General features: G+C 35.5%; 5 protein-coding genes across 7 annotated transcripts; 1 reads left to right on the top strand and 4 right to left on the bottom strand.

The window, feature by feature from the left end:
* Window positions 1-1,559: 1,559 nt before the first annotated feature.
* Window positions 1,560-17,578, bottom strand: LOC124177613 (endoribonuclease CG2145-like). 2 transcript variants are annotated; one of them, XM_046560168.1, is made up of 5 exons: window positions 13,780-13,906; window positions 6,171-6,455; window positions 3,446-3,605; window positions 2,790-3,228; window positions 1,560-2,046 (listed from the first exon to the last, which is right to left on the bottom strand). In XM_046560168.1, the coding sequence occupies exons 2-5, from the start codon at window positions 6,223-6,225 to the stop codon at window positions 1,807-1,809; spliced, it is 894 nt and encodes a 297-aa protein (XP_046416124.1). In that variant the 5' UTR covers window positions 6,226-6,455; window positions 13,780-13,906; the 3' UTR covers window positions 1,560-1,806. The 2 variants fall into 2 exon arrangements, with proteins under 2 accessions (XP_046416124.1, XP_046416125.1); XM_046560169.1 differs by lacking the exons at window positions 6,171-6,455; window positions 13,780-13,906 and adding an exon at window positions 17,445-17,578.
* LOC124177614 (leucine-rich repeat-containing protein 9-like) lies at window positions 6,702-13,607 on the bottom strand. The gene is made up of 2 exons (XM_046560170.1): window positions 13,285-13,607; window positions 6,702-7,098 (listed from the first exon to the last, which is right to left on the bottom strand). The coding sequence occupies exons 1-2, from the start codon at window positions 13,549-13,551 to the stop codon at window positions 6,925-6,927; spliced, it is 441 nt and encodes a 146-aa protein (XP_046416126.1). The 5' UTR covers window positions 13,552-13,607; the 3' UTR covers window positions 6,702-6,924.
* Window positions 7,603-13,005, bottom strand: LOC124177612 (leucine-rich repeat-containing protein 9-like). Its single transcript, XM_046560167.1, has 5 exons — window positions 11,836-13,005; window positions 11,356-11,728; window positions 10,577-10,716; window positions 9,666-10,422; window positions 7,603-9,558 (listed from the first exon to the last, which is right to left on the bottom strand). Exons 4-5 carry the CDS (start codon window positions 9,882-9,884, stop codon window positions 8,413-8,415), a joined length of 1,365 nt encoding a protein of 454 aa, XP_046416123.1. The 5' UTR covers window positions 9,885-10,422; window positions 10,577-10,716; window positions 11,356-11,728; window positions 11,836-13,005; the 3' UTR covers window positions 7,603-8,412.
* LOC124177611 (THAP domain-containing protein 5-like) lies at window positions 13,701-17,472 on the top strand. 2 transcript variants are annotated; one of them, XM_046560166.1, is made up of 3 exons: window positions 13,701-13,827; window positions 14,358-15,215; window positions 15,392-17,472. In XM_046560166.1, the coding sequence occupies exons 2-3, from the start codon at window positions 14,551-14,553 to the stop codon at window positions 16,239-16,241; spliced, it is 1,515 nt and encodes a 504-aa protein (XP_046416122.1). In that variant the 5' UTR covers window positions 13,701-13,827; window positions 14,358-14,550; the 3' UTR covers window positions 16,242-17,472. The 2 variants fall into 2 exon arrangements, with proteins under 2 accessions (XP_046416122.1, XP_046416120.1); XM_046560164.1 differs by having other exon boundaries at window positions 13,795-13,933.
* LOC124177610 (conserved oligomeric Golgi complex subunit 8) lies at window positions 16,625-21,152 on the bottom strand. The gene is made up of 11 exons (XM_046560163.1): window positions 21,008-21,152; window positions 20,728-20,948; window positions 20,331-20,402; window positions 20,026-20,150; window positions 19,626-19,901; window positions 19,321-19,534; window positions 19,073-19,233; window positions 18,702-18,977; window positions 18,377-18,565; window positions 18,076-18,231; window positions 16,625-17,948 (listed from the first exon to the last, which is right to left on the bottom strand). Exons 2-11 carry the CDS (start codon window positions 20,780-20,782, stop codon window positions 17,622-17,624), a joined length of 1,851 nt encoding a protein of 616 aa, XP_046416119.1. The 5' UTR covers window positions 20,783-20,948; window positions 21,008-21,152; the 3' UTR covers window positions 16,625-17,621.
* Between the last annotated feature and the right edge of the window lie 896 nt (window positions 21,153-22,048).

The following is a 22,048-nucleotide window of genomic DNA, read 5'->3' as shown; positions in this document are numbered from 1 at the left end:
CAACTAATCCTATTATTAACCTGGCGATAATATATGAATTTACCATATGAGTAGCCTTGAAATTTTCTATGTATTGCGACTTCACGAAGAATGAAAAATTTCAAAATACTCAGTGTAATAAGTTATACTATATATATATTATATATATATATATATATATGTATGTGATCGCGGGATGACGTGGAGCGCTGGTGGTACTGTCTATGAATATTATGTTGTAAATAATCCGGAGTTGAAGATTAGTTCACCTTCGATAAATCGAGGCGGTAGATGCACCGAGTATACGGAAAATAGCAACGAGAAGTCATAAAGTCCCGTAAAGGTGTAAATTAAAATTTAGATTCGTATCTCACGTATCTTTATTACGTTATATAGCTGTAATTCGAGAACAGCGTGACTGATGAGTGGACAGAGTGTTCTTAACATGTTTGCGTTTAAACTTGAAATAAAATCAGCCAATCACATGGAAGCGATTTGAGAAGAAATTTTTTATATTCTTTTTAGACGTGATCGGTTAATCGTCATTCGATGACTCGCGAAAAGAATGAATTCAATGGTTACCATTGTTAGGAGGGGCAAACGGCTAGATAAAGGACACGCTTAGACTCTCTCGCAGCGCTTCAGCAACTTATAAACTTTCTGTGAACAACAAAACGTACCCACCCACCTTGTGAATTTCTACATCTATGTTTTACTGTTGCAGACAAGCGATTACACCATTATAATTATTTTCGGATTTGAGCGAAGCGTTTGTATCGTTCATTATTTTTGCGAACTGTATTATGTTTTCACGTATCTTGTACTGTTCGATAAAATTATTATCTCGAGTCATTTTGGAGGAGACTGTGATTCTCCAAGTTAATTGACACGATAATACCAAAAACATGAAAATATTATTGAAGGTGCTGATGGTATTAATAAGTTTCAGAATATCATAGGTTTAGCAAGTTCCTACACTTGCATTCTTGTAACGGAATAAATATTGTCACTTTTTATAGCATCCCTCGTGAAATAACTATTCTCAGCTTCTTTAACCCCCATTTCGGTCAATAAACTTTTTGGAATAACAATGTTCATGAATTCCAATCGTGAAATTAGTGTTATGCTCGATAAAGAAGCATGATGCATTACGAAGACGCATGGGGAGGAGATAATTTGAACTCTCTGTGTCATTAACGTCCCAATGCATTCAATACGTTCTTGCAAACGATTTCACATACAGGCAAAAAGAGAAATAATAAAGTTCTCCCGAATGCGATACGTGGTAAGCTGTGCGATCGCGGTTTGCATGCGATTAAAGGGGAACGTAAGAAAAATAACAATGTTAATGAATCCGCAGAAAGATATTGTATAGGCGGATAATTGTAAATATTGATAATTTACCGAACAGCGACTGACAGGCTGTCTACAATTTTGTAAATATTACGAAATGTACACCTGTAGTGTTACACATGTCCTCATAAGAATTGTGCCCCGAAATACAGACAGTACTAACTGTAGTGGACTCGTAAATATATTTTTTCAATTAAAAAAAAGTACTGACAACCACGTCTTGTGAGTTATCGATAAAACATCAATGCCTTTATTATTTCATAAAACTCGTTCTGAGTATAAATTGTTAAAGTTAAACATGTACGGTAAATAATTGGATCACTTTTTTTCATTTGAAAACACATAATTAGATATCAACATCATCCTTGCACTGTCATTTAGTGTTTAAAATGATGCGATATTCGAAAGACTGGATTTCACCGGGCGGGTTTTGAATCTGTTTTTAAGATGAAACGTGACCCTTTGAGGATAAGATTAATATTGCGGAAATGCTGTAGCTAAATGAGCGTGACGACCGCGATGGTTCATAACGTAAGTTTTGATCCCGAAATCGGTTCCGTTCATCGATATATGGCAATATTTGTTAGGTCTTGCAAAATAGCAAAGTGTAATCAAGGACATTTCCAACTCGGGCGAAGTTCCGATGAAAAATATCGTCGACGACACATGTCCAACGTAACGGTACGCCACATTTACGACGGCGGGAATGGTGGTCTGAAATAAAATTATTTTTAACATTAGTATAATATGTATGTCAGAGAGAACATAAGTGAAATGGTTTGGAATTTCTGTTACTCTGGCGCTACAAATGAGAACCGTAAGATAGTCGGCTTACAATTAAAGTAGCTCATGCATTTTTTACGGAGGCCGTAGGACCTTCCGATAGTAAAAATCCCTGACATTTTTAAAACCTCAATTACGGTAATACGTATTGACCCTAGCAACACTTAAGCTAAAGCTTGTGTAATTAGAATCTTTATCGCGCGGTAACTGAATTCGTGATTGTCATCGGAGACTTTACCGATTCGCACGGCTTGCCATACCAGAAGTCTGTTTAACCAGAGTACACAAAAAAAAAAAAAAAAAATGCTTGTCCACGAAAATAAAAAACACCGTCTACCGATTTCACAATAATTACAAATCGGTATCACCGATGTTGATTTACATCGACCGTCACTTTATGATATAATATGATTATTAGTTATTCACCGAAAACATAAGTTATTAAAGAAACGCTCATTGCAAAACAATGCACACGTGAGAATCATTGATACGAGTGTTAACTCTACCCTTTCTGGTTTAGGATTCGAACATTGAAGCATTCCGCGTTTAGAATTCACACTTCTCACTTCGTGTTAGATTTGATATAAAGTGCAGTAAAGTTGTTAGCTAGCGTTTCCACACTTACAACGTACTTAGTTCAACGACGTATGTCTTAAAATCATAGTTCAACTCACATTTCCTAATGAATTCTTCAATCTGTATCCCCAGTAATCAATGTCACCAGACCTCTCGGCATTGTTGAAAGATATCCAATTGTGTAGACCAGTTAATTTTCTACCACGTTTCAATTCTCCGAGAAAAATATGCTCGAACGCTGAGCTTGTAGCTACATCGATATTTTGATGCCTTGGGTACTGTTGGAACCAAACATGCCTAAGTATTTCTCTGTGTGTGCGATTGCCTTTCCCAACAAGGCCATGGTCGGAACAGAAATTGATCACACGATTAATCGAGTTAGTCTCGAGTAAAGCGTCCAGAAGTCTTTCTTCTTCCTCTTTTTCCTCAAGGGTTACGTTCTCCTTTTGATTCGTATCCATTTCGTAATTGTCGAACAACTTCCGAAGGCGTTTTACAACTGGATTTTCAAAAATCTCGTCATCCACGGCTAAAAACCTGTATGCCAAAATCATATACATATCTTTGCGTATCCGTCATCTAGCGTGAAAATGATTCCAGTATTACTACAAGATTTTCAGAGCTAGAGCGCTAATCGCCACGTCATAATAACAGAAATATTTTTACAACCTGTTCTCAAGAACATTCAGTATCTGCGATTATTATTATATCTATATCTGGATTTTATGGATTAGGTGAGCCATAATTGGCTTACGGTTGGGGCGCAACGTCTCTGAATCTCCTCCCCGTCAACTGGCCCTGAAAATTGGTCTGAACGCGAGATCGAAAGATCTGATCTTCATATCCAAAAAGTTCTTCCGTCAACTGCTTCAGTTCCGAGTTGGTGACCTTGTTGTGTTTTTTCCCCATGCAACCTGAGGATCAAGATTAATATACCGTTAAACAATTCAAATCTTTACTAACTATACTTCAAGTCACTTAGTCTCCTTCGCTTCGAAGTGTCCTAAGGTTCTTGATTTCGCAAGTTGTCGTGATTTCGCCAATGGGTTGTAGGCTTACTCGAATGGAATAGTAGGTACGTGTAAGGTATATTTCAATTGGTGAATAGATAGTACATTCGCTGCACATTTTTTGTTCGTAGCATTACTGTTCACATCAACCAAATGAAACATGAACATGACGGTGGATCATGAATGGTGTAGGAATCGGAATTGGGATCATGAACTTAAAACCAGGGAAGTCCGTCAATGTCAACTATACACCTAATTCTCGGCATAAATGATGAATGAATTCTCAATTTTATGTTCTCAAGTTATTGGACAAGTTTAAGACTGTCAGCGCGATAACTGATGATGAGGGACGTTGGGATTGCCCTTTGAACTTCAATGAAAATTCAATGATTAAATGCTTCGTTTTATTATAGGAAGTTGCAGCAGACTTTAATCTACAACAGACTTAAAATATTCTCTTATATACTTGGCACGGTACAATAACAAGCTATAAAACTTACATTGTGTGTAGCTGCTCAAAAAATAAACAGAATAATTCGAACAAATACAGGCATGAATTATACCGGAATTTCCTCAGAACTTTTTTTTGCCTTTTTTATCTATGCTTTATAGACAGCATTTTTCTGAAGCTAATTGCCATCTTCGTAAGCGAGTTAGGTATAGGCGAAAAAGAATTTAAAACTCGCTGAAGATGATGTAGGTGTTTGCAATTCATGTCTGATTTAGAAATTTTGAGTCAAGAAATCAATGTTCTATATTATGTATATTGCCAATACAAGACCCTGACACAGCCACTAAATCACTTATTAGACTAATAACTAACTGTACTAATTTGGTAAAGTTAAATATTAAAAAACAATGTAAATCTGTTCCTAGTACTCGTTGAATATCGAAAGGCATTTTGAAATCTAGTGATAAAAAATAGTCTCTTTATGCAATTTGGAAAACGGAGCCGAATAAACTTCAATTTAAAACTGAATATAAGACATGCGCTAAGATTGTTGATGAGGTGATAAAAGAAGCCAAATCCATGTACGATAAACAGCAAGTTGAGATGAATATTAATAATTCCAAAAATCTATGGTTATTTATTAATGATAAAATTGACAAAAATGCAAAAAAGTGAGAAAATAATAATAAAAAAATAAATTATCCTATCAAAATCTCCAACTATTTGAATACATATTTGAGTACTATTGGTAGTGAGCTTAGTAATAAAACTCTCCAACCAACTAACCTTGAATTAAAACTACCACCAATCAACCCTCATACGACAATATCTGAAACCAACCAGTGAATCTGAAGTATTTAATATCATAAAAGATCCATTTGGTTTGATGCTCTGAAACGAACTGATGTAAAGCCACTGCATAAAGCTAAGGAAAAGCGTAAAATTTCCAACTACAGACCCATTTCATTGATTTCTTTTATATCATTAGTTTTCAAGGTTCCGTAACTCAAAAGAAAAAACGGAACCCTTATAGGATCACTTCGTTGTCCGTCTGTCAAGACCCTTTTCTTAGGAACGGGTAGAGGGATCAAGTGGAAATTAACATCAAATACCAAGGTTCAAAGTCCCTTTGAAGTGTAAAAAATTCAAGCTTCTAAGTCAACGCAATCAAAAGATATGGCCGTTTATATCACATATTTTGATACTCGCAAACTCACTAATCAAAACCTATAGGGTACTTCCCGTTGACCTAGAGTCATGAAATTTGGAGAGAAGTAAGATCTCGCAGAAAAAGTAAAGGAAAAAGTCCGAATATATTGCGTAAAAGCAGTATATGACTAGAATTATTTTTTCAGTTCAAAATATTATTATTGTCCTAATGTATAACATTTATACTTTAATATTATTTTCAGAAGTTGAACGTTTGTTTTAATGATATTTAAAATATATATATATATATATATATATATATATATATATATATATACGCGCACGCGTGTGAGCGTGTATGTGTAACTATTTTTACCATGCAGAAGAAAAGAGTTTTCTAGTATAAAACAGCATAAATGTCTGTATTCAAATAATTATTGAAATATTGATAATTACAAAATTACCAATAAATTTTTATAAACTTTAAGTGAAAGAAAATTTGATTTAAAAACGGCTGAAATGTCTCTTCATCCTTCCATGTAGTTTGCATGGATAATTATGCTTATCTGCATGTGATATTATTTTTAGTAATATTATGTTTGCAGATAAAAGATAACCTTTATACCGTGCCCTAAATGGAGTCGTAATTCCAACTCGGATGCCAGGGTAAAAATAGTCGGTCTACTCGCCGTCTATTTATTATATGGTATTAATTGGGCGAATGTCAATTCAGTATGAAAATAGCGTATTTTTTGTGTGTCATATTATGACGGATGATTTATTTGCAACTACGCGTAATAAGTTTTTCAGAATCTTAAGAGCTTTCTCTAGCAGGTTAAACGATACGTTACAGATGGTCGTAAACTTACCAACAATAACGGTGATTGCAACCAGAAGAAATCCTGTCCATCGATTGCTTTGCATTGTATGTGACGTATCAACAGCGATGTTACTTGTGAAATATTTCAATTCGATAATCACCCGATCAATACAATGCGAGTGTGCATGCCAGACGATTTCTCACGAGGTCTTGATTCTACAGCTCTCAAAGATGAACTCCGTTATTGTTTTTAGAGGCGTTATGAGCTCCGATTTTCTGATTCCCCCATTTGGATTTGGAACAGTGTATGTGTATTTTCTTGTTGGTAAGTAAGCTTCAAACGAATGTTCTAATCAGTCGTTACCAACCGAGTAAAATGTCACATATTATGACTACTACGAAAGCCCAAGCAGCAGTAATGCAAAAATGTCGCAGTTAGTGCAATACTATGGTATCCCTTAACTGACTACACGAAGGACTATTAAAGACGGTCGTTCTAATGGGATTTTCTACGCCTGGCCTACGAAATTTACGTGTACGACGCTGACGTGTTTAGCAAGGTGTCTAATATCTTCAGTGACCATATTATGACATATTTTTGTTCAAAAAATCAAAGTATATCCATTGAATATGATTATTTCACCATACAGAAATTTTAAAAAGCTGTTCAGAAATCAAACCATTTAGTACGTCGATAGTATTTACATGGCATTGTTAAATACCGATGTGTGATTAACAATGCTCACTGTTACACACATAGAATATCGTACAAACGTGATTGGAATAGTAATTAAACTACGCTATTAATCATCTAAATAGTCTTTCGGAATTACTGAGTGACCATCGATACGCCTCAAAGTGACGAGAGCTTGCAAAGCGAGCTTATAATGATTTGTCCTTTTGCAAAGAGGATTTCCGAGTATTGTGATTTCCTTCAGACGTTTCAATGTGCCTAAGTTCTTGATCTGATCTTTGTCCTACGCAAAAATTCAGAAACTATTAGACAAGTATAGACAGATGGGAAGTCGGGATGTCCAAGTATTGAAGAATTATTAAATTGATCGTTACGCACAGACACTTTGTTGTTAGAGACAAATAGCTTTTCAATTTTTGTAAGACGTCTGACAAAGTTCAGAAACTTTATTTTATTGTACTCTGAGAAAAATGATCTGATATTATTGTCAGAGTGAAAATCTTCCTCCGTAATCACTTGAATTTTGTTATGATCCACCACCAAAGTTTCCAATCCCACACAGCTTTGCACTCCTGTCATATAATTTGTATTAAAGTTAGATGGGTATGTAAAAAAAAAAAAATATTTCGTCTTGATCGAACACGAAGGATACACTGAAATCGTGAATTATCATTTTCGGTACCATTGACGTCCTGCAACTCGTTGTGTTGCAAGAAGAGATATTTTAGCATCGGCATGTTTTCAAAATTAAATCCCGCCAGAGATCGAATGTCATTGTGATCTAAGAACAGAGTAATCAAATTGGGGAATAAAAGTTTGGGCATGACAGTATCTTTCTGACAAATAGTCATCGATTTCCCAACTTGATTGTGGCTCAGACTTAATGTTTGCAACTTTATCAGACTATGGAGACCCCACAAAGTTGTGATTTGGTTCTGTCGAAGATCCAAACTCTCAAGATTGGGTAGGACTTCCTCCGTCAGATTCACCTGCAACCACCATCGGTTAGAGAAATTTCAGAGAATCCAAGACTTCTTTCGACCACACAATTGATACATAATTTTGTAAGCGTTCGGAAGTTATCTCAAATACTTTTTTTATCGCACAGTTAGTGATGCTGAGCTGCTTGAGATTCTGCAGATTACCGACATTGGGCATGTTCACAATCGTGTCCTTGTCCAAAGAACCCCCAAATGTTTGATTCGCTTCTGATATATCCGAACTGGTCACACACTCACCACCAACATACTAATCATGAAGAATTAAGAGTTAATCTCTTAAGAATTCCACAAATCAACTATAAGCGTTTCGGAACAATTCTGTTGCGTAAACTTTTAAATGCGGCAGATAGCAACTGAAATATGATGGCAAGAATTTCACCCTACAGAGATAATAATGCAAATTCGCAGACTAGCGAACGTAAAAAGCTGACAATTTTAAAAATGGGAAAAAGTATGCATGTGGTGTTATGATATCAATATTGTAACTGCGTTGTAATGACTCTGTAAATACCGTAATACAATGAAAATAATCAGAGCTGATCACGAACAGTCAATTTGAATAGCAGATTTTTTACGGAGAAACCATCAAGTGTTAATTATCTTACTTCGACCTTGGATATGTGGAATATTATAAACTTCTTGCACAAACCCGTGGAATCAATTGGATTACTTGATATGTCTACCATTTTTAGCCCAGTCCAATTCTTCAGGTTACATACTTCGGAAAGTGTACTGATATTATTATGAGAGCAATAAAATTCGGTCAAAGTGTGAAAAACACCCATTGAAATCAATGACGTAATCAGGTTATTGGACAAGTCAAGGTATTTCAGAACTGGAAGATTTTCCTGTATTATCCCATCCATTTTCACGACAAAGTTGCAGCAGAGACTGAGCTTAGTCAAATTATTTGCACACTTGTGGAGTAAAATTTTTGTCAACAGATTATTCGCCAAATAAATCTCTCTCAGCTGTTGAAATTCTGCAATGAATTCCACGCTACTCAATTGATTGTCCACCAAGTTGGCGTATTGAACGTTTTCCAATTGTGTGTCATTAATTAGCAACGGCGAGGTCAAACGTTTATTAGGTTCTGAAATGACACGCGCCAGATTATTCTTAATGGCTCTCGACTTGTCCAAGTCTGCCATTTCAAAATGATCGATTATCCAAGGATGTTGATTGGCATATTCTGCATGAAGAGTATGACAAAATATCTCTCCGTTGAAACACTTTAATGACGGCATAGCGGCCTGCGCTAGTGAAGACGTGGCTTCTGTCTCCATAACGTCTTTGAATGGGTTGTGCTTGACATTGAGCATAATCAAGTTTGGAGTGATAGTTTTAAGAGATTCCAAGGACTCGATAAATCCGGAAACATTGTTCCATGCAGCGTTCAAGCTTTCCAACAGTGGTAGACATGTGTCCATTTCAAATGATTGAATTTCATTAAAACTGACGTCTAATTTTCTGACATGTTTCAACATAGACGAGTCTGGCACCGCAGTTAGTTTGTTGTAACTGAGATTTAGTTCTCTCAAATTTGGCAAATCAATCATAGCGCCCAGTTTGTTGATACCGCGACCACAGAGATCAATTATTTGCAGTTCGTAAACCTCAAGTTCCGTCAAACTCAAACACTTGGGTAAATTATCAAAGTCTAAATTTGGCCAAGTATTCGATGGATTTGATTGAGTCACTTGACTGCGAGGTTTCTTGGATATATCCTTTTCAGACCCATTCTATGCGAGAAGAAAATATGTAAGCAATATCTCGAACGAGTGAAAATTACTGTGCAATATAACAGTTGAATGCTAATAGCAAAGACAAAGTACTCGAACAAGAATACCTCGAAGATATATTCATACTCCACGGCAAAAACAGGCTTCGCGTGTTCGGGATTTACAATGGACAGACACCGACAAGTATTCTCGTTGAAGCCCAAATGCATCCTGTGATAATTGTCCTGTTTTTCGACCCTTACAGAATATTTAGCAAACGGCACATTAATAACAATCGTATAGACTTCCCGTCTGGTATTGTAATATGGGCTAAATGCAGTGAGCATGAATGAAAGTTGAACTATTACTTCGTCGTCAGCACAGAGAGTGGAAGTTGAACGAGTATTGCTATTCGGTGTTCATTGGATGAATATAATGGCAGAATTGAAGACTTTTGCTTCGAGGAAATTCTGGCTACCCATTCAGCATCAGCAGCGGCAAGACAATCGCTGGTTATTATTTCTCTCTACCAAGTAAAAATGATTCTTTTCAATTTTGTATACGATACGTTACATTTGCGAACACCAAATGCCGTGCCTTACAATCATCAAACAGCCAATCCTTTTTACACACATCCGACAACTGTCGTATAGTACGAAAAGTTGACGAGTTACCTCATCAAAGAATTCTTGTTCAAAGACATCGAAAGGCCACTTTTCAAGCCCCACAACTTCGACAGGTTTCACTAAAAATGTAAAGACAGAGTCCGACCGTTCCTCATCCGTCCTACTTTCATGCAAGTAATTATACAAGCGCAATGTGTCGGTTTCGTTATTAACAACTTTTGTCACACAATGAACGTGGACACCTGTTATTCCTAGATCCCTGAAATTGCCAAAGCCATTGTGACCATGATCAATTCAATGATTGAAATAGATTTGAACTCTTCCTTACAGCATTTTTAGTACTGTGAGTATTTATGTTCCAATTAATTGACGTTGCCTTTCGTTGCCAGTTTTACCGATTATACCGTACTTACTGTTTCGCAGTGGGACAAAGCGAATCATTGCATATATCCTGACATATTTGAACAAGTGCATTTCTTGCACCTGGCATATACTGGATGAAGTTCATAGTGCCACAATGATGGACTGTTATGCTCAATTGTCGCTGCAACATCTGACCACACACAAATATAGTCTGATAAAATGAGAAGCTGTTCCAAGTGGAATATACGTAAATAATAATAGCAGGGCGATATCGAAAACCCGACAATGAGTTATAACATAATTGAGTGCTCATTGGTTGGTAATTACGTATCTTGATCAAAAATTGGAGGATTTATTTTTTTGTTTGAAGTATTATTTCATTTTTATATTGCTAGTAGCTAATGCGATCTTATAGTGGTAGAGTATTCCTGGCTCGCCTACCTCTCCCTTTTGATTTTTGCCCAAATTTGAACCGATTTCAACAAAAGCTATAATATCGTAGTCTCGCAAGAGAAAAAGCTTGCGTTGTGAATCCCAAGTCCATCAGGAAACTACAACCCATTCAAAAATACAGTAAAAATTCCGGAGAATTCTCCTTCTTTTTCGAGTTTGAAATATCAAGTTTGTGGAAGACGCTACAGAAAGGGGACTGAAAACCGTAGTGATACGAAATGAGCACCATGCGAAGGAACCGTTTGGTAACTCCTATAACTAGCACCTAAAAAAACCTGAATGGCTACTAATTCTGCTATACATCATGGTCCGTTTCGTTAAAATGCCACTACTAGTATTATGCACACATATAAAAGGAATACAGTTTGGCTCATACTTCAAAGTCAATTTTGGCATTCTTTATCCATTGCTCTTCTAAAGCGTCATAGGCGTCAACATCAGAGTATATCTCTTGCAAAATCTCATGGAATAACAATTCTCCTGATATCATGGCAACCTGGTTATTTGTATTGATCTATTGTGACAGTAAATTATGAAATGTCAGATATTTTTAAAAACATTATTTCCAAGATTTTCATGATGTGTTCAACTTGTAAGACCCAACCGGTAGCTGTCCCAGCTTAGCCATGTAAATATCTTCTCGATACTCTCGGATTCTCTGCCTGCTCTCCGTGAAATGTTCCTTAACAGACTTTGTAAAATTGTCCAAATACTTGTGCCACAGCATGTTATAAAACATCATTTTACTCCTGCAGAATGAACTGTAACTATTATTGCGGGAAACGAGAGGAACATACTGGTATAATGCATCTGAGGATGAAGCCTAACAATAATCTGTACAAAATTAAAATCTTACGCAACAATATTTTCAATGTGTACTGATCTAATACCAAACGTCGGATTTATGAAATGAAATCTATAAAATGTGGGTACTTGAAAAATTCCGTTACGTAAGAACGTTCCTCGCTGGTGATCGGGTAGTGATCCAATTCATTCAAGGTAGGAAGATAGTTTATAACAAAATATCGGTAGATGGACAACGAGACTATAGGACACTCGCCGTACATTGGATCAGCAAAAATGACGGACTGCAGACCCGGGAGGAAGGAAAGATTTTGAACGTCCTGTTTCAGCAAGATGGAATAAAAATTATTTCACAATTGATTGCGATACCTTCCACCAAAATAATCCAATGTTTACGGGGATGGATGTTATACCTGTAACTGATATAAAGTATTTCCAGCTAAATTTATGAAGGACAAACGCGGATTTTGCAGAAAGCTATCCCCAATCTTTTTTATTTTATTATTTGCCAAGTACAGTTCTTGTAGCTTTGGCATACTGTAAAAATTCTGAAGACACAATTACGCGTCAGTTTTTAAATTCTAACTTCGAGCTGCAGCCGGCTGGAGGACTATTCATAATTCACCTCGAGATGAGAAATGTTATTTCCAGATAGCGATAACAATTTCAATTCCGTACTGTTCAACATGTTCGGTATTTCGCTGATACTGTTCGAGTACAAATACAACTTTACCAACTTGCAACATCTTTGGAGGTCTGAGATATCCTGAAGAATTGAGAGGGTATTACTATTATGTTACTATAGTAGGAAAAAAATAGATTTTTAAAAATTTCTTGTTCTCATAGTACAGGATCGTAAAAATATGCAGATTAAGATTCAATTCGCAAAATTTCTAAAGTTATGAGAGTTGTTCTCACAAAACAATATTTTTTGAATCGTGCACATATTTATTCTCAGAAGCTAGCAGGTGGACCGATTTGAAATTTTTAACACACAAGTAGTAACGTTATCGTAACAATTCATGTTGCGGAAAATCCATTATTTTGCGATTTTAGAATTGTTTAGAACCCAGCATACCGCAACGAAACAAAACATACTCATATTTTACAAACTTAGTTTTTTTAAAGCCATTGTAAGAATAGTAAAATAGTGCTTTCTCCCCAATGTTTCGTTAGGGTAACGTTACTAACTTCAACCTCGTTGAACTACATCTAGTAACATAATCTAGACCTCTACCTGTAACTTTTATAATTGTTAATAAAATATTTTATAAAAATTTGTGGAGTCACTTTGGACCTGAATAAATATGTATGCAAAATACCAGCCCAGTAAGGTCAATGGTTTTTTAAAATCTACCCGAAAATCAGATCAAAAACGAGCGTCTGTAACAATCGAATACCCCCTCAATGAATACTAAATGAAGCAAGTCTCTCATCGATCCTACTTATTGTTAAAATTGATGGAAAAGGAAAACATGGACCTAGCTTTAATCTGCTTTACCTGTACAAGGCATTCTACCACCCATAATTCTTGAAGATTTATAAGGTTCGAGATACCGTTCAGGGACGTGATGCCGGGTTGCCCAATTATCACCAATGTACGCAAACTTCGATGCGTCGAAAGAACATTTTGGAAATATGATACCTCACAAGCAAACAGATATAATTCGTTTTTCTTCACTTCGAGAGGTTCGGATATTATAAAATCCAGCTGGCCTGGATTCCCTGATTTTTCTCGTCTTTTCTTCTTTCTCGATTGCGCGTCCATGGTAATATTATGTAAGTCAGTTTTAGACAGGTCACAGTTTGAATGAAAACGAACGCGGTGTTTCTCCGACTTGATCAAATTTCAAAAAATGTCACTCGCGAATTTCCAGACTCGTCAAATTACCGACCATGTTCGACCAAGGTTGTGCAATCGAAGCTCGAAAGTCGATTTCTGACTGCTGATTGAATTTTTAACGTCAAAGCACAAGACACGAGAGGTTAGGTTCACCGTTTGATGCGTTCTCCGAGTTTCAGTGCTCCAGCAAATAAACTTTCCGTAAGCCCAAATTGAAAATATTTTTAATGCAAAAAATGCAAAGCTGTTGCATCACGGGTTGTGATAGTTATAAAGAAACTAATAACAAGCGTATCGGATATTTTAAGTACGTGTACATTTAAATGTTTTTTACTCTTTAAGCATGTACTCATTTCAACTACGCAACTCATCTCAAAAAATAACAATTGATAAATTAAAAGCTTGATAACTTTTAAAATTTCGCATCCTCAGTCGCTGTTAAATTATTGCAAAGCCATGATGAATCAACTGTAGCCTAAAATATTCTAAATTTTGCATCCTAACATGTATAATTGCATGACTACACAGTGCTTCAAACTGCTTTCATTGTTGAATTTGCTTGACAAACGAGTCTCGAAGGTTTCTTTTTTTCCTCTTATTTCTTCTGTGCTTTGAGTATAACCAACAGTATTGTTAATCCCTAAATCTTCTCAATTTTCAAACTAGATTTCTGTAACATTATTCATAACCATTTGTTTATGTTTGCCTATCTTCGTATATGCAATTTTCAGATTCCCTCTGCATAACACATCATTACTCAACAGATGGTTGCTACAAATTAACAATACAGGATTCAAGCTATCGGAAACTAGTCAGATATGCAGCGAACACTTTGAAAGGAATTATATTGATTGGCACCTGAACAAAAAAAATCCTCATTTGTTGCCTAATGCTGTACCTACGATATTTCCCTGTGAGAGAAAAATGCCTGGTAACAAAGGAATTGATCATCAAGTAAAGACACAGAGTCAAAACACAGTACAAGTGAAACCTGCCACTACGTTACTACAAATAAATGAATCACAAATATCTGAAGAAATAACTCATGAAAGTGAACCGCACAGAAGTAAAGTAACATTGTTAAAACGAAAGCCTGCTGTGCCTGTGGCACTAGTACATGCAAAACACTGTGAATCAATTGCGACTGAAATGAAATTTGGAATAGATTCCAAGTTAAGAAAGATTTTATCGAAACCAAACGAGGAAGTTTCCACCACTGAGTTAAGCAGTGAGAAACCTTTACTTAAGATAATCGTATATAAAAAACTTTCTGATGTTCAAGTCACTTTAAGCCCGATGCAGTTTGAAACTATTTATTTACCAGCTCACAAAGAAAATGAAGATAATTCTAAGAATGTCACATTTGAAAAGAAAGTTTGGATTTCAAAACAATCTAATCAAAGTATTGACGAAAAGAACTTCACAGGCAGTGAAAATTCGTCAAGCAAGTCTATAATATCCAGTATTTCCAATGAAATTTCTACACCAAAAGTAAAACAGTATACTAATAATAAGTCAAAACCAAAAAATACTTCTTGTGTGCCAACTCTAGTGAAATCAAAGTCGAAAATCACATCTCAAGGTCAGATGTAAGTACAGCATATAATTGGTTAGCACTCTACTCTTCATACAGTAGAGAGGATGGTCTCTTCATTGCAGTTTTAAAATTTACATTTAGTTCCGAGTTTTTTTGTCTAGAACATTTGTTAAAAATTTTATAAAGACTTTTAGTTGATATTCCATAATATTCATACTGTATCAACAGGTACAGTCACTCAACTGTCAGCAAAGTTCAGTCTCCAAATTCTGAAGACCGTCAAGATTCTAACCAACTTCGAGAACGGCTTAAGGAATTGAAGGCGAGACGACAACGGGAACAGTCAAAAATCACAAGGTTACAATTTCATCTGACACAACTAGAGAAAAAGATCGAAGAAAGTAGTCACGAAAAAGTTGTATTGCCTAGTTCGACACTACGGAGTAAGCCGACTGGGCCCAAATCGACCTGGTTAATACGCGAAAAGGAGGAATATGAAAAGTTGTTGAAAGATGTCAGAGAGATGAAACTGAAAGTGCTAAGGCAGAGGCACACGCGAGAATTGGAAAAAGTCAGGAAGTTGCAGATACAAATGGCTAACTTGAGTAAAAAGATGAAGGAGAATGATGAAAGAGAAATCGCGGCAATGTCTAATTTGCGACGCACACGCAATGCAACCATACCCAACTGGATGAAACGAGAGGAGGATGAGTATGAAAAACTACTCCAGGATGTGAGAAAGATTAAACAAAGTTACATGCTGCGCCAGTCAAAACAAATTTCCACTAAACCAAATTCGCCCAATACTGCTCCTTCAGAAACAGCTTCAAGCGACGATGAGTGCATATTGATTGAAACAATTCCAGAAACAATTGAACTGATGGAAGAAATTGAAGTAATAGAAAAAATAAAAGATGAGAGCAGGCTGATGGACAGGATTGAAGAGGGCAGTGCCCGGATAAAAACTGATGGATACAGTCAAACTGCAGAAAATTCGAGAGATTGTGGTGAAATAATTGGAGAAATTGATGAAGAATGGATTGAAATAAGTGGTTGTGTAAAAGCATACCGATCTTGAATATCCATGAAGATCTCCCAGATCCGGGACTTCTTGATACATAAACATTTCGAGATCGATACATTTCTCGTTAAATGATTGTAAATAAATTGTGATGTTGCACTACATGTATGTTTGAAGATGATTGTAACTATGTATCAGTCAGTCTATGTAAAAAAAAGTGTTATATGCTTTGTGTTGGACACTTTGAAGTGGCAGATATTTGTGAGAAAAGCATTCTGTAACATAAAACGATTTCGTAAAAGAGTATACAAGGCACAGCAACAGTAAAAAAATCCAGAATAATTCGGCTCATCTTGTGGAATTTTTGCACAGATTGTTGCATGTGCGTTAAACGTTAAATATTACTTGTGTACATATGTGAAATTTTTTTGTAAACGAACGGACAATATAAACTTGATTGATTACGGAAACTTGGAACGAGATGTGTGTTTATGTTTCAATTGTTTAGACAGCATTGGCGCTCGAAAATGAAGTGATATGAAATAAAATATGTAGAAAAACATGCCACGACGTGTGAATAAGTGCAGTATAAAAACTTACCTTATACTTCATTAATTTGGTTACTTCTTAAAGTACCACATTGAAGACTTTATAAATGATTCTAAAGAATGTGCTTTCTTATAATAATTCATTTACATCTCTTTCGTTTTCTCGATTAAATATAATCGAATATTATTAATAAAGAATTTTTAAATAATGTGCAGCATTACATCCTTGGTTAAATTACTTGAATAAGAAATCTTTGTGATACGAAAATTAGGTTCAATAATTCTGCTCTGAACAGTTTGGAGTACTACCTATTATTACTGTGCTTACTTTGCTACTATAGGATACTGCGTGGCAGAAATTGAAATAACAAAGTACAATTACCAAACTCAAGAAATATACGTACTCAAATGTAATTATCACGCTACATGTTCGGACAATATTATAATGAAAAATATTCAGATATTTTAATTACCAAGTATTAATTGCGTCACATTACGAAATTACTAGTTACCAGCACTTGCAAATTTTTATAACCAAAATATCGTACATACTGCAAGTGTCGAGAATCTTGACCATTTTTCAATATGGATTAGAAGTAGAAATGGTAATTGTAGTGATGCATGAAATATTACGTAATAACATAGTTATATCATTTGTATTTACGTACTTTAATAATAATTTCAATCATTTTTTCGGTACTTTGAAAGTTACCTTTTGATTCCCAGGTTCCTTATTTGTATTCCTCCAGAAAAATGCAATACTTTAAGACGCTGTGAATCGTTACTGACTAAGCACATCATTCCTCGTTGCAGTAGCAGATGATGATATCACACGTACATTTTCCCTTGTAACGTGTCCATTTATATATACAATCTTGCAGATGTAATTTCAATCGATTGGATGATTACTTTCAGTCGTCACTGCTTCTTCACATTCTAAACCTGTATCTCTTTGTATTTTTGGTACTTCAACATTCGATGCGAGATCTTTATCCGTCTCATTCATTGTGATTGTGTTTATAGGTTCTCTAGACACGTTTTCAGCAGGTTCCAGTACATTATGGTCTATGCTGGAAATGAGTTCTTTCTGTGAAGTATCTAGAAGAGGCTCTGTGGCAGTCGCTTGAGGTAAAATCGAATCTTTTGAAATTAGTCTGACCGGCAATAACGGGGCTAGTGGTTGAGTGATACTTTTGTGATCCAAATAGGTAATACTCTGAAAAAGAGTTTTGAAAACTTGTAAACTCCAAAAATTGATAATAACAACCACTCACTTATTTAAGGATACAAAATATTCAAACCATTGCAAAAGTTGAACAAGAGGAGTACAAAATTCCGTTTACCTCTTTCTGCAACTGGTTTACAGTGATGCCTAGGTGAGAGGCACATTGACTTGGTGGAAAGATTGCATGTATACAATACTGTACGTAAGGAATTAAGTGGTCACTCAATGATTCTGCAAATGTGATCATGTTGTCTCGTTCAGCAACCGTGAATGCCTGCAACATTAATTTTGATTTATCTTGTATCCATTGAGTGACTTAAAATGTATATATTAAGCGATATAAAGAACGAAACACAGGAAACTGAAAATTGTCGATGGTATTTCAATTCCATGATAGAAAATACTGTTAAATAATTTACCTGCTGTTCTTGTTTGTAAAATATAAGCATTGCTTTTGCTACACTTTGCAGAGAATCTTGCAAAAGATGTGTAAACCTGTCAACTAGAGCAACTGGAGCACACAATCTCAATTCATTGAAAGCTGATATTAATCCATTACAATATTCAGCCAAGGGAAAGAATTCGACTAATTGTTCTGGAGGATTTTCCTGTAAAAATATTGAATTAAGGTTTCAATTAATTAGTATTTCTTAAAAAAAGACAACATTTGGATTATTTAATACGAGAATGACTCCTAGGTTTTCAATTAAATTAATAAAATAGAACAAATATTAAAATTCTTACAGAGCGCCCTGATGTTTCTGCTTTAACATCGACCCGTTGTAATTTATTGATCAGTGTAAATGTTTCCATGTCTTTTTCAAATTTTCTTGTTGTTCTACGCACAGCCGTTTCGTATCTGTTTCCGATAGCACTAATGAATATGTCAGACATTCTTGCTGTGAAATCTGCACCTACTCTACTGAATGACAACCCAAAATACGTGCATTGCCCAAGAACTGAGTCTATAGAAGTTACCCCGGGTAAATCTTGCTCAAGAGTAATCAAAAATTGGAATATCTGAAAATTAAAAAAATCATGAAAAAATCACCAATGATACATAACAAAATAGTAATTTGTGATGGAATCCATCAAGAAGCAAAAAAAGGATTTACTTTTTCTTCTAGCCAATGATGAAATATCGCAGATTCATTAATGATGATGTCTCGAGATGACGTCAAGTGATCATCATCATTGAAAATTGCCCGATATTGAGTGATTATGTTGAATAAATGTATCCTTGATAATTCGATTGTCTTTATTAAATGTTGATTAGCTGAAAATAAATTAATTTATATACGTGAGGGTAAATATTTTAATTAACAACATAGATACGGTCATAATACATTTGAAAGATGCTTACGATCTTCTTTAGAAATCCCATTCAATAATCCTTGCAGCCAGCTATCTCTAGCCTGGAGGAATTTGACTCGTAATTCAGGTTCTGTGAATGCATCCATCGATCTTAACAGCCCAACGAGCTGCAGACACCTTGGAAGCGGAAGATCTCCTCTCAGAGAACCAACAACTTGGCTCACCATTCCTGACCAACTATTTTCTATCTCTGCTACAATGGACTTGAGAAAAAAATTAATTCAGTGATAAATCAGACCAATTTGACAGCCCTTTCTTTGTAAAAACTATTGAATTCATAATGAAATCACTCACAGCTATAATGGGAATGTCTCCATGTTTTGCGCCCAGCTGCCTGGCATATTGTGATAAATCTAAGGCTTCATTGTACTGATTACTTCTTAAACACGACTCCATTAACTGAGGCATTTCCAGTATCTCAAGAAGTTGAGCATTGCGAGTTAAAGTAAGACCATTCAATCGACGATGTGTATTGATATCTTTTGAGGCATCACAAAAAGACTGGCAACTTTTGGCAAAGTTTGGTAGCTTTTGGATGAGATTGTCCAAATGATTTTCAGTCTCGTTGAACTTCAATAAAAAATCAAATAATCATCATCACAATGATTAATTATGACACTTATTTTTAAAAAATAGCATGCCTACACACTCATAATTTGCATTGCTGAGCTTGTCAAAGTTTGTTTGTTTATACCTGTCTGAATATTTCTCTTGAACTTTCAGCAGTTCGAATGAATGTCTTATAGTTAGAAAAGGCTAATTCCTGGGTTTGCAGCAGTACAGAATTTTTGTCATCAGTCAAATGCTCAGGTTCTTTATCTATAATTATAAGAAATAGATTAATATTATTGTAACAGAGAACTCCAAATGCATAATAATGTTTCAATTATGTCTTTAATAATGTTGTACTTAGATTTCTGCTATGCTGTTACAGTTAAAAATACACAGATCGGATAACTGATATTATTTCATATCATGATACCCAATTTTATAACTTACTCAATTGTTCCACATCAAAGCCTCCTATCTTTGACAAATACTGGTAAAAGTCTGGATTTTCCTTCCATGATTCTGTAAGCAAATCTTTACATTAATTCAAAATTTGATTTGTTCTTTCCAATATTGTAAATCAATCGATACACGATACTTGAAAAATTTGTAGTTATACATAAGATATGTACGAAATTATATCCAATTATGATTGAGTTCGTAGTTAATCTACATTGATACACAGATGGTTATTGTCAAATATCGAACTGATAACAATTAAAAAAAATGTGTTAGGTATGCAACGAGCCTGCATTGAGAAATTTTTATCGAACACATTAATATCGTGAGAATTATTCATACATGGTTAAAGACACTAAATCATAATAGGTTTGTTCTTTAACCTAACCTGGCAATCCGTCGGGAAAGACAAGATCGATAACTTTCTCAGTTTCTATATCCATGTTCCCTTAATATGTGCCGTAGATGCTCTTTCACATTCTTTCATTACAAAGTTAACATTATGTTCAAAGCCTCTTAACGCTGAATTTTGCAGACATTTTAGACACGTGAAGACTACGTGGGCGAAAACTGACAGAACCATGTATCAGGCCGATGGCGTATTGTCAGCTAGAAGGCGGAAATGAAAGATCATAATCATAACAGAGGAAAGCTCACCCAATGCTTACCGCGTAACTCAATGGGTAAAGGCGTCTTGACCGGTCGGAAGAGCCTGACAACCGGCGGCTATACAGTCAAATGTTTACTGAATTGCCGTTGCACTCACCGTCAGGCGTGAATTTGGATTCTCATTCGATTAGATCGAATTCAATCGAAAAAGCCAAAGTTTGATTAACTGAAAAAGGCAAAAAGTTTGACTAGCTGAAACAGATAAAAAGTTCGATCAGTTGAAACAGACAAAAGGTTCGATTAATTGAATCAGACAAAAGATTTGATTAGCTGAAACAGACAAATGGTTCGATTAGCTGAAACAGACAAAAAGTTCGATTAGTTGAAACAGACAAAAGGTTTGATTAGCTGAAACAGACAAAAGGTTTGATTAGCTAAAACAGACAAATGTTTTGATTAGCTGAAATAGACAAAAGGTTTGACCAGCTGAAACAGACAAAAGGTTTCATTAGCTGAAACAGACAAAAGGTTTGATGAGTTGAAACAGACAAGCAGTTTGATAAACTAAAACAGATAAAGTTACGATCAACACAATGACCAAAGTGCGTGCACCGACAAAAACTATGTCCAGCAACACGTCACATTGGCGAAAACAGTCTACTATTCTTAATACTTACGTTAAGATTCTTCACTATCACTCCGCGATTTTTATACCCGTGAATTGACCACCAGCTTGCTAATGACGCGATTTCTCTCGCAACCAAAAAGTAATAAGTCAACGTGCAAAAGGCGCGGTCAATTTAAACTTGAACACTAGGTTGTTAGTAAGGAAATTGATTGAAAAGCTGAAGACTTAACACACCGAGAGCGCTCTACTTTTTCATATACCGTTCATGAAATTGCTATGAGAAAGGCGCGCTCGATTAATTCGCATTATCAGGATAGCGACAATTTTTTTTAAATATAATTCCTTGTCTCATCCTTGATTTTTCAAGGGAACAATGTTGCGCAACTTTTACGACCAAAAGTTCCAGAACTTGTACACCTTGAATATATAAATTTCTTATAGCTTAGCTGAATTTACGAAGCATAACTGAAGT

The sequence above is a fragment of the Neodiprion fabricii genome, chromosome 3 (assembly GCF_021155785.1).
Source record: "Neodiprion fabricii isolate iyNeoFabr1 chromosome 3, iyNeoFabr1.1, whole genome shotgun sequence".
Taxonomy (NCBI): Eukaryota; Metazoa; Arthropoda; class Insecta; order Hymenoptera; family Diprionidae; genus Neodiprion; species Neodiprion fabricii.
Note: the sequence above shows the minus strand (reverse complement) of the source record. Positions and strands in the feature narration are given on the sequence as shown.